Genomic DNA, 12576 nt, shown 5'->3' on the forward strand with positions numbered 1-12576 from the left:
GTCTGTGAGTGTGGGGTTCAGTCTCCAGATGGACAGGAACCCGTGTGCCCCTCCTCATCTTGTCATTTCCATGACAGATCCGCCTCCTGACTGGCATCATGGAAGGCAGCCCCTGTGTCCCCGTGTCCCACCCTGAGCCACCTTCTTCAAGAACAACAAAGGACAGGCTCTAGACACAGAAACGCCCTAGCCACGGTGAAGACTTGGTAACAGATTTCAGACACCACCCCCAAGAGGTACGTGGCCTTGGGCCCTGCCCTGACTTGGTCACTAACTCACTATGTGACCTTGGGCAGGTCTCTTGGACTCTGGCGGGAAGGAGAGAGAAGGTTAAGGGTGAAATGATCGCAAACACCTCTTCGATCTTCAAAATCCTACAACTCATTTAGTCATGAAGAGTCCTTAGTCCTTCGAGCTGGAAGGGATTGGAGATTTGGTACACTCTTGGTATTTTATGAATTAGGAGCCTGAGGTCCCAGAGAGAAGGGGTCTTGCCTGCTGTATTCAACTGGATATTGGGTGGTGGCTCTGAAACCCAGACTCGCAGCTTTGGACTCTGTGTCCAGTGCTCCTTCTGCTCCTTCGAGTCTGCTCCCCTTAAGAGAAAACCTCTTGGCAAGCCCCTCACAACCATGCCCCACCCTGTCCAGCTTCCCTTAAAAGAAGCAAAAATCCCAAAGCACCTCCATAAGTTAACATACCTTATACCCATGGGTCTCATAAAACCCTTCTCCCTCTCCCGCATGTAGAGTCCTGGAAGTTACCCTTCTGGTTTAAGCTGATGTGCTGGGTGTGGGGCGTTGTGTTTGAGAAGCAAAGGAAGCTGGGCCAGCGATTGGGGGTTCACTCACCCCTCCTGAGTGTGGGGACTTGGGAATAATGAGAGAGTCTAGGTGGAGGACTTCAATCTTCCCCCAAACAAATGTGCCACCCAAATCATTCCCTGCTTTGCTCAGCTGGCAGCAACTGCCCACTACCAGGGCTGCTGGGACCTGCTTTTGTGTGGCATAAATTCTCCATTATCTGTGTCACTGAAGAGGAGGAGTCTGGGACGTGGAAGAAAAAAATTAAGAAACAAAAACAACACTGGAACCATCCGCAATCCAAAGCCGCTTGCTTATAGGCTACATTTGTGATTAGAAGGGCAGGAGCCCTGCCTTTCCAAACACTCAGGGCTCAGTCTGACATGTGAGCGATCGAGTCCGCTTTCCCTGAGCACACCCCGACGGGTGGTGGGGGACGGGCCTGGGAAGGTGTGTGTGGGTGGCGTAGTGGGGAGGGGGGAGGCCGTTGACAGGGAGACAAAATGGTCCCTGGATGTAAACATCACCATGGAAACTCCATAAAGACTTGTGGGTAAAGATGCTTCCCCTTCCCCGACCCTGGTAGGGTGGGAGGGAGGAGGCCCACCCCCAGGCCTACACCGTGCTCTCCATCACCCACTCGGAGCTGCCGAAAGTTCCTCGGGCCCCTACCAGGCCACTCTCCTCGAAGGGCAAGAGCATGCCATTTACAGAGAGGCTGCGCTTTGTCCAGATGTTCGAGACCCTCCGCGGGGGGCTGTAGCCACCGGGGGCGACCCCTCCGGTAGCCGCGGCCGCAAAGTCCCCCATGTCGAAGGAGTGGCTGCGTTTGGCCTTGCCCTCCAGGGGCAAGGGGAGCAGGCTCCTGGCCCTGGCCGCGGGAGGCCCCAGCAGTGGCTCTCGGTCCGAGGGGTGGCCCTTGGCCGACGTCCCAGACCCCCTCCCGCCTGGAGTCCTGGAGTCCAGCAGCTCCTCCTTTCTCTGACTTTTGAGGTCCAAGGAGGCGAAGGCCCCCATGAGGCGGTCAAGGTTGGGCTTGGGGCGGGGGGCAGGGGGTGGGAGCCTCCAGGGGCCCCGTCCCAGCCCCTCCCCAATGCCCAGGGAGCTGGAGGAAGAGGAGTCGCTGCCTCGGGCCAGGCTGGCACTGAAGTCCATGAGCTCGTTGCGCACCACCACCTTGGGCGGTCCGGGCACGGGGGCCCCGCTGGGCACGCTGCCCAGAGCGGGCGGCTGGGCCCCGTTGGTCTGGGAGTGCACGTTGGTGACGGCCGCCGCGGGCTTCCCCGTGCCCTCCTGGTTGCAGACCTTGTAGCGCACCATGAGGATGACGATGAAGACCAGCAGCGTGGCCACGATGATGCCGCCGATGACCAGGATCATGGTGCCGCCCAGGATCTGGCTGTGCATGGACTGGCACTGCGTGTAGTCGGCCTTGGTGAAGAACTGGGCGCAGCCCACGATGTTGGTGGCCGTGAGCGTGGTGGCTGTGTCGTCCCACATGGCCAGCACGCACAGGTCGTAGCCAGTCCCGGACACAAGGTTGTTGACCACAAAGGCCTTGTTGGAGGCTGGGATCATCCTGGAGGTGGAGGGGATAGGTCCAGAGGGGGAGGGATGGTGAGGAGCAGTCAGGTGATGGGGGGACAGGGGCAGAAGTGGAAGAAAGAGAGAGGGTGACAGAGAGGAGACGTGGAGAAGGAGAGAGCCACAGGCGCAAAGAGAATGAGGCAGAGAGGGGAGGTGACGGGTGGAGAGACAGGAAAAGGGAGAGAGGGCGAGACAGAGAGGAGGGGGACCCAGGCAGGAGAACAGAGATGGGGGGAAAGAGAGAGGAAGATTCCGGGCCAGGGGGCAGATGTGTCAGAGCCGGATACACAGAGAAAGAGACATCGGCAACCAGGTGCGGAAAACAACCCGGAAGATGTGGAAATAAATCGATGATGAGTGTGACCAAGAAGGGAATGGAACAGGAGGTAGTTGACAATGGAGAGCGGTTAGAGTTGGAGGTTCAGAGACCAAAGGGGAGAGATTCAGGGGAGAGGAGAGAGAGAAGGCATGGGGGAGGAGCGGAGGGGGAGGCAGAGAGATTAAAGATGTGAAGAAGCAGCAATTAAACAAAAGGGACTCCCCACCTCCTTCTGCCTTGTCTGCTTCAAACAGCCCCCTCAGTCTCTGGGCCATGGGGGTGAGACTCAGGTCAGCCATAGCCGCCCAGCCCGAGGGCTGCCTCCACCCACTGTCTGTCCTGGGAGATTCCCCAGCACTGACTGAGCGCCGTTCAGAGCCTGAGCTGTCACAGACAAGGTCCTGTCCTGAGGGCCCAAGGCCATCCTCCTCTCTAGATGGCTTTCGCACGTCTCAGGAGGGACAACTTCACTGCTGCAGATGGGTTGGGGTGTGTGGGGGGGTCTAGGCAGAAGGAAACTGGAGGCGTGAAGAGGGGCGTTGCTTGGAGAGGAAGGGCAGGGTGCAATGTTGAAGACTGGGGGGAACTCTGCTTCCCAGAGTGGGGGAGGGGTCCTCCATCACTGCCATAGCAGGCCAGGGCCATCCAAAGACCCCCGGGGCAGTATCACTGGTTGGGGAGGCCTCTACGGCTCCCTCCACCTTAAGGGAGGGTCAGAGGGGGCAGCAATCTCCCCACACTGGGGCCGGTCCACCCTAGCCTTAGCCCTTCCAGCATGCCTTCTGGTGGGAGTTCCTAGAAACGACGCCTGTCTCATCCGACATACACTCTTGCAGAAATACTCACCTCGGCTGAAAGGAGCCACATCTCCCTGCAGCCTCCTCACCGCCCCCCAGACCCACACTCCCAAAGAGCCCGGTGTGCTCCTGTCCCCTGCTACTCCAGCGCCATCTGTGCCTGTCAGTGGCTCACACCCAGGCAGCTTAATTGAGACCTCAAACATGAAATCCTGGAGCCTGAAGACTTCCACCTGGGAACTGCGCACGGAGGCTGGGACTGACAGGCAGGTATTGACGTCTCGTCAGTGGGCAGCCCTGGAGGCTTCTGCCTCCCGCCTCACTCTCAGCCCCTCTAGGCTGCTGGGGAAGCCACACGAGGAAATTGAGTCCTCTGCCCCATGCCCACCTCCATCCTATAGCTACAGTGCGTGGGGCAGAAGAGGTGAGTGGAGAAGTTGGGGGCCTGGATCCAGCAAAGGCACTGCACCCAGCCCCTTAGGTCTATCTGTTCCACCTGTGCGTCATGGCAAGCCTGGGCCCTCAGATCACAGAGGACTGGCCAAGGCTCAGAGAGGTTAAGTGATTTGCCTGAGGTCACCCAGCTGGGACTGCCAGGATGAGGCAGTTGGGGCTTTGACACTAGCTTCTAGATCCACAGTCTGGGCTTATTCCTTTCCACAAATGAGGATGATTTTCCTCATCTCAGTGAAAACCTTGCCCCGGCCTGTTGCAGATCAGCCAGCCCCTTCCATGGAGCAACCTAGCTCACTGAGGCTCACGCTCCTCCACAAACAGAACCTCGGTTCTGCTGGGCCCACTGCTGTGCAGAGTCCACTTCCTTCCACCTCAGGGTAGCGATGTGAGTGTCGTGAGTTGGAGCAGCAGGAGCTATGCACACCCAGAATAGTGCAATAGTAGGCTGTGTGCTTAGTCGCTTCAGTTGTGTCCAACTCTTTGCGACCCTATGGACTGTAGCTTGCTAGGCTCCTCTGACCATGGGGTTTCTCCAGGCAAGAATACTGGAGTGGGTTGCCATGCCCTCCTCCAGGGGATCTTTCTAACCCAGGGGTTGAACCCGTGTCTCTCACTCTTACACACTGGCAGGCAGGTGCTTTACCGCTAGCGCCACTGGGAAGCCCGATGACAGTAGAGCAAATGCTTCAAGGCAAGTGTGTTCAGGCTCTGCTTTAGGCACCCTATGTCTATCAACTCGCTTAGCCCTACAGCAACTCTCTGAAGCAGCTACTGTCGTGGTCTTTTTTCTGCAGAGGTGTTAGGCAAACGTAACATGGCCAAGTCAGTATTCAAACCCAGGCAGTCCAGCTCCTATCCACTCTGACCCACCTCACTCGGCCACCTCTCTGGGTCATGAGTAATAAAAGAACATATCCCTTTAGGGCGGGGATGGGTTGGCTGGTTTATTGAACCCCCGATATGTGACAAGGGTTTTCACACTCAATATTGTGTTTAAATCTCACCACAATCCCAGGACACAGGAGAGGGACTCTGAGCCTAGAAATCATCTCAGTATTTAGCTGTCTTATCCTGGAAGCAGACCCGGCTATTACTACTACTACTACTACGAAGAGTAGCCAACACTGAGGGCTTCCTCTGTGCCAGGATCGTTAAGAGGATTAATTCATTTAATCCAACAATTGTTGGGAGGTCGTTATTATTACTGTTTTACATGTAAGAACCTGAGGCACAGAAAGGTTAAGTTTCCTGCCTGAGAGCGCCCAGCTAGTACGTGGCAGAGCTGGGATCCGAACCAGACAGTCTGGCCCCAGAGCCTCCGCTCCTGATCGCTGTGCCTTGCTGCCTCACAGCCACTGCCCTGTCTTCCTGCCCTCCCTGGGGCGACGTTGTGTGGACCCTGCCCGGCCTCTCCCCATCCCCCTTGCTTCCTGAGTCAGGGAAGATCATGATGCGATGAAGCTGCAACTGGGCTGCTGTTAAGGGAGGTGTTTCAGGGTGAGGCTGATCCTTAGCAAGCAGCTGGCACCAGGGATGAAGGGTCACGCTGGGGAAATCCTTGCACTGTAAATGATCCATCAGAAGCAAGGCCAGATAGAAAAGCCTGCTTTCCAGGATTAAGAGCAGAAAAGCAGCTCTTGTTTTCTCTGGGGGGTTGGGGGTGTGTGTGTGTGTGTGTGTGTGTGTGTGTGTGTGTGGACTTAACAGGAGAACTAGAACCAGCTGGCTCAAACCTCCTTGGAAATCAAGCTTTCCTTTGCTGACAATAATAACCAACATTCACCAAGTGCTAACCTTGTGCTGGGCAGTTTACATGTAGTATCTCATTTAGCCTCTTAACAATGATAAGCTATCATTCCCACTTAGGAAAGGAGGAAGCTAAACAGTTTTCACTTTCACTTGGGGGAATGGAGCTGAGACCAGATTTGTATCCAGGATTCAGAGCCCGGTTCTTAATCACAAGCAAGACTGCTCCCCACTCCAGGCAGCGAAAGGACGGCCTGCGTGAGAAAGTCATGTGAATCAGGCACTATTCAAACCCTAGTAACAGAACCAACCTCATCTCCTGCCCATGTGGCCATGTCCACCCCATTTTGTTCCTGACTAGATCTGGGGAGCCTGGATCCCTCTTTGAGACAGACTGGGACTTGGGGCCCTTCGCTGCAGTGCTTGCACCTGGACAAATGTCTCCTCGAGCAACGGCATACAAAGAAGATTCCCTTCTCCAGGGGATCTTCCTGACCCAGGGATTGAACTGGGGTCTCCCACATTGCAGGTAGATTCTTTATCATCTGAGCCACCAGGGAAGCCCTACAAAGAAGCTGCTGCTGCTGCTGCTAAGTCAGTTCAGTCGTGTCCGACTCTGTGCGACCCCATAGACGGCAGCCCACCAGGCTCCCCCGTCCCTGGGATTCTCCAGGCAAGAACACTGGAGTGGGTTGCCATTTCCTTCTCCAATGCATGAAAGTGAAAAGTGAAAGTGACGTCGCTCAGTTGTGTCCAACTCTTAGCAACCCCATGGACTGCAGCCTCCCAGGCTCCTCCGTCCATGGGATTTTCCAGGCAAGAGTACTGGAGTGGGGCGCCATTGCCTTCTCTGACAAAGAAGCTACAAAGGACTAAAAGTAACTTCGTGCATGTGCAGTTGGGGCAAATTATGAACAACAAGCTACAAAAAGGCCAAAACCCAACTGCCACTTCTGAGGTGCTAGAAGCAAAAGCAGGGTCCTGTGCATGATCTCTGCACGCAGCACCAACACAGGGGTGGGCAGACCACCCAAGCCACCCTTTGAGCCTGACCCACCAATCTGTCCCACTCTTGTCCCATTTAAGGGGCCAGCTCAACCCCCTTCCCCCTGGGGGGTGAATAAGGGCACCTGTACTTGTTTCTGCTTCCTCGTGCTACAGCAGGAGCCCTAATAAAGCCTTGCCTGAATTTCTCATCTGGCCGTTAGCAATTTCCATTGATTAAAGAGTCCAAGAACCCAGGTTATTAACAACTTCACTCCTACCCACACCCTACTAGCACTCTGGCTGGAAAGCTGTGCCTTCTGAACCTCGCCCTCTTACCATCACCACACTCATGCTTTTGCCTGGGCCTCGTCATTTCTGGTCTGGATGGATGCAGTGTTCTCCAAACCGGCCTCCCCGCCTCTGGTTGTGCTTCCTTGAAGTCTGTGCTCAGCACCATCATCTCCAGAGTGCTCCAGCTAAAGCACAACTCTGGACGTGTCCCCTGGCCGCTGAAACAGTCTTCAAGGGCTAACCATTACCTACAAGGGATGTCCAGGGTCCTGAGCTGGGCTCCCAATCCAGACTTCCCATCCCATTCTTGCCCTTCCACTCACATACCCTCATCCTAGCCCATGTTCTTAAAACAACTCAGAATCAGTTAGGCCTTGTGGTGCAGAGGGCACACTCACAGAGCAATGGGATGATAAAGGACCACTTGTAAAGGGACTCGTTACAAAGAGTGGACAGGGGATGGGGACCACAGAGCACAGGCAGTGACCCAGGGCTAGCCGCAGCCAAGCTGTTTCCAGATTCAGGAAGGAGACTCACGCAGGTCGGCACTACTCCGAGTGTGGCCCATAGGAGGGTGGTCGTTCATGAGCTGTTTGTTCCTGGTCCCTGATCAGACAGCACAGACATTGAGAGTAAGCTTTAAGAATGTTTTACAGCCATTTAGCACTGGTTGTGACACCTGAATGAGTGATCATTTTTTTCTGATAAAGTGTTTCTATGATATTCTTAAAAAAGCATTGGTCTGCAAAAAAGAAAGCTGGTCGTTTACCACAAATACCTTGAGAAGCACTGGCCTAGGCAGAGCAGGGTGCCTCAGGCTTGGCACTGCTGACAGTTGGGCGATGAGTTTTGGTGGTGGGGCGGTCCTGTGTACTATATGTGTTTATTAGCAGCATCCCTGGCCTCTACCCACTGGGTGCCAGTAACCCCCCCTCCCCAGTTATGACAACCAAAGATGTCTCCAGACATTACCATCTGGGGACAGAATCACCTCCTGTTGGGACACATCAGTCTAGAAAACTTGGTTGAGGGACAGAGACAACCAGTGGCAACTGTACAGGGTGAGGACCAGACAGGTACCCCAGCCTCAAGTCTCTTCCCTCTTCCCAGGCTTCTGCTACTGCTCCCCATGACCGAACCCAGCTGAAAGCCAGAGTTCATGGGCGCGCGTTGGTCAGCCTTTCAGGGCACACAGCAGTGGGCAGGAGGGGCAAATGGATCTGGAGAGGCAAGAAAAGAAAAAAAAAAAAAGATGTCTGGCACAACTATTGGGTCACAGCCCTCTTTGTGAAAGACTCATCCTGAAATCCTGATAGATTTCTTTCCGTCACATAAACTGGCAACATCTCTTTTAGTAGAAAACATGAATTGCTATTTTAAGTTGCTCCAAAGTGTTAAATTTAATTAAGCTCATACGCTCTAAAGCGTAATTTAAAACTGCCACCCCAAGTGCTTACCCAGGAAACACAAAACAAGCGTTAAGTGGCTGCTTCTGAGCTGTTTTTCCTCCTTTTTCCCCCCCATTAATATTCTTCTGGTATTTGTTCATTCAGTTTAACACTAGCAAATAAATATACAGCTGATTTCTACAGTTGATAGCAGAGGTTTTAGAAGAAATCACACAGGAGCATATTGGTTACTCTCTCATAGTGGTCATCATTCTCATACTGGTTATTCTCTGCCATCTGTCTTCCCTTCATCTGCCCGCTCCTGAACGACGAGGAACTACATTTCCCAGACTCCCTTGCCTGTCCCCAAGCTCCTTTGCTTCCCAGGTAGAGTTGGCCAATGGAGGCCCTAGCAGGTAGGAGGAGGGGAGAGCCTGGTATTTCTTCCTCTTTTTCTGCTTCAAGTGGTATCTGCTTGTCAGCTCCTGAGCCTCCTCTGTGATCCCACCTTCAGGGGTTCTAGCTCCTGCCAGATAGACCTGGATCTTAGGCTCTGATCAGACCATCTCCTCCATGTACCTCAAGTCCTGGGGTGGGGTGGGTGGTGGCAGTGGCCTCTGGCTATAGCTAATCTCTGCGATGCTCACCCCTCAGCAATTCCATCACCTGTAACCCAACCCCAGTACCAGATTCCTTCCTAGATCTAGAATGCTCATTTTTTGCCTTGACTGAATCCTAGGTGACATAAGAACATATACTTTACACGACAAGAAGGAAAAAATTGTTTTTTCCTTGCATTTCTGGAGAAAACTGTCATTACTTCATGTCAGTAGCATCACATCTTATCTAGTAGAACTCCAGCTGAAGGCAGCACTTTGCCGCCTTCTCGGAATCACTCATCACTCCCCAAATCTACCACCTGGCACTTTTGCACAGAGCAGACCCTCATCCTGGAAATCACTTGTGTTTTCCACCTGGTGACCTCGTCTTTCGAGGCCTGACTCAGCGTCACCTCCGACCCCATCTCTACTCTCTGCTCCCACAGCCCCTCCTGCCTTCCTCCAATAGAGCCCTTCTCCACAGATGCCTGTGTCTCCCTGGAGGACATGGGCTGTGTCTTCATCTTTGCATCTCCTCTGCCAATTCATAGTATCTGGCCTTGAGTCACTGCTGAGTAAATATTTACCCTATGGTTGAGCAGTGAATGAAAGAGTGCTTTGCTAAATGTTAAGGCCTGTACAAATTTGAGGGATTCTTAGTTAAATATAATACGATGCCTGGTGACTCTCAGACACTGGCTGGTCCTAAGGAAATCTTCCTGGAAAGGCATTTTTCTATATCATTGAAGGGCACCCCTGACAATCTTTATGAACTTGCATGTAGATACATGTTGGACTGTGTAAGTCCAAGTGAATGTGTATGTGTGTGTGTGAAAAGATGTGTGGGAGACATGTTTGTGTGTCTATCATTTGAGAATTGACTGCCTGAGTATTTGTGTGTGTGTGTGTGTGTGTGTGTGTGTGTGTGTAAATGTTCACATACAAATGGTACGCAAAGGTTCTGCTTCCATCCAGCGTTGGTTACTGCTATGTCCCTCTTCTACCCAGCTTCCTCAGTGCCCCAGAGACTCCACATGTCCCCCAGTACTTCTGAGGGGACTCCCCACATGACCTCTCCCAGAGACCCTTGCAGGCCAAGTCTACTTCTCCCTAACTGCTACCTTTAAAGCTACTGCTAGCTTTACTACCGGAGAATGCGATGGCACCCCACTCCAGTACTCTTGCCTGGAAAATCCCATGGATGGAGGAGCTTGGTAGGCTGCAGTCCATGGGGTCGCAAAGAGTCGGACACGACTGAGCGACTTCACTTTCACTTTTCACTTTCATGTATTGGAGAAGGAAATGGCAGCCCACTCTAGTGTTCTTGCCTGGAGAATCCCAGGGACGGGAAGCCTGGTGGGCTGCTGTCTATGGGGTCGCAGAGTCGGACACGACTGAAGCGACTTAGCAGCAGCAGCAGCAGCTTTACTACTACTACTACTACTACCATTAAAGCTATACTATTCCTGGAACATCTGGGAATGGGGATGAGAGAGGTTCTTAGAGGCCACCTGAGCCTGGGGGCAAAGCCTGTGAGCGGACCACCGATGACGATTGGCCCCCTTTCGTGGGCTCACTCCAGACCGCGCTCCCCAGCCACCTGTGCCCTGGGCGGTGTCCAGGTGGTGAGTTCTGGCAAAGGGGACACAGCAGCAGCAGTGTGTATACCTCTGGGCCAGGCCCAGAAACAGGGGGACTCCCTGCTCCATTCTCCCTGGACCCTGGGTGCGGTGACCAGCCTCAGCCCACCCGAGGGGCGCTGGAAACCTGGTGCCCAAGTCTGCATGTGAGGAAGGCCTCCTGACAAACCCGGGAGACCACCCTGGACCCCCGGGAGAGCAAAACATCAAACTCCCCCATGCTTGAGCCTTTTGCATTTGCCTCCATTCACCCCAGGAGCTGGCCTCTCCTGACTAATCCAGCCCCCTGCAGATATGATGAGGTGACCCTGAGGAGTTCATTATGTGTAGGTGTGTGACAGAGAAAAAGAGAGGGGGTGAGTGTGTGTGTGGGGGCAGATGACTGAAGGGGAATGTGTGTGTTTGTGTAAGAGGAAGCAGTTGGTGCTGGTGTCTACACAAGAAATGCAATTCTTGCCTTCCTGGAGTTGGGAACAGACACCACGTCTTTCACCCCAGCCTCCATCCCCTCAGCTCCCAGCACTTTGAGGTGCTCTCCCTTCCTCCCCCTCCCCTTCCCCTCCCCCATCAGCGATGCACCGGCCTCCTGCTGAGCCCCGGCACTAATTTGGAGACCACGTCAAGCTGCCCCCACTCCACTTCGCTGGCTCTGCACCCTCATTACTGGCTCTTCACAGAATCCCCAGCCTGCCAAGCTCCCTGGCCGGCCATGACATCTCAGGGCACATGAAAGGGCCTCATTAAACCAAGGCAAGCAGCTTGGCTCCCCAGCCCCTCCCTCTACCTGCCAGTCCCAAAGGGGCCGGTTGGCTTCCCTGCGCAGCTGCAAGGGAGGAGAACCCATGCGGCTGGGTCTATCTGGCATATGATTTATTGAGTACATACTATGCACCCAGCACTTGATAGGCAGGGTCTCTCTGATTCTGCACACTGACTCTGTGAGTAGGAATAATTATCTCCATACTACAGATGAAGAAACTGAGACTCAGGTAGATCAGTCACCTGCTCAAGTTCACACAGCTGGAAGGCGGCTGAGCCAGCTTTGTAAGCCAGGGCTGCCAGGCCACCCAGCACGATCTTCCCTGTACCGTATTATTACCTTGAACTGAACTGGGCAGAATCAGATCATAGCAGAAGCAAATCTCAGTGTCTAGCTGTTTGACAGCAAGTAAAACACAAAAAACACAAAATTGTTACTACAATGGCAGGTAACATTTATTGAACACTTACTATATGCCAGTCAGTGTTCTAAGCACTCTACCTGTATTAACTGATTTAATCCCCACAGCGGCTCTATGAGGGAGGTACTATTATTACCCCCAGTTTACACAAAAGAAGAAATCAAGGCTCAGAGGAGTTAAGTGATCTGCTCAACAGAGAAAACATTTGTGCCTGGCCGAGACTTGAACCCAGCACTCTCAATCAATGCTCTTGATAACCCTGAAGTACCTGTCGTAATAATGCTCCCCACTTTAGAGATGAGAATTAGCCGAATTGACCTGAAGCCACAGAGCTAATCAGAGACGAGAGTTCCATGAGTGGTAAGCCTTGTCCTACTACTTCTGAAAGCTTCTGGGAGGCCTGAAGGAAATGAGGGGGCTGCCTGGTTCTCTGTGGGCAGTTTTCCCATAGAGGGAGCCGCCGCCAGTGCAAAGGCCCTGAGGCAGGGACCTTGAGAAGACCGGTTTGGCCAAAACAGAGTGATGGAAAGGGAGAGTGGTGGGAAACGAAGTCACCAAATTAGGAGCCAGGAGCTGGGTTCTAGAGGCCTTGTCTGGTGTGCCAGCTCTGAGGATTAGACGAGTGCTGGTGTTGAGAAGAATTCTGAGGCTGTGTTCAAACTTAGCAGGACAGACTGCCATGGGTCTGGAAGGACCTGTCTTTTGTATTTGTCGTTTCTGATCTCGGGATCAGAGAGCAATTAGAGAGAAGGACTGTAATTACCAATATGTATCGCAGAATC

The 12576-nt window shown here is 53.4% G+C and overlaps 1 protein-coding gene across 2 annotated transcripts in view; it reads right to left on the minus strand.

Annotated features, from left to right (window-relative positions):
- Window positions 1–1097: 1097 nt before the first annotated feature.
- The window catches only part of LRFN2 (leucine rich repeat and fibronectin type III domain containing 2), a 201389-nt gene continuing 189910 nt past the window's right edge, over window positions 1098–12576 (minus strand). The window contains exon 3 of one of the 2 annotated variants that reach the window (XM_005223445.5): window positions 1098–2382. In XM_005223445.5, the coding sequence (XP_005223502.1) occupies window positions 1419–2382 (964 nt within the window). In that variant the 3' untranslated portion in view covers window positions 1098–1418. The remainder of the gene's footprint in view (window positions 2383–12576) is intronic. The other variant, NM_001192595.1, reaches the window with a different exon arrangement.

The sequence above is a fragment of the Bos taurus genome, chromosome 23 (genome assembly GCF_002263795.3).
Source record: "Bos taurus isolate L1 Dominette 01449 registration number 42190680 breed Hereford chromosome 23, ARS-UCD2.0, whole genome shotgun sequence".
In the NCBI taxonomy this organism is placed as follows: domain Eukaryota; kingdom Metazoa; phylum Chordata; class Mammalia; order Artiodactyla; family Bovidae; genus Bos; species Bos taurus.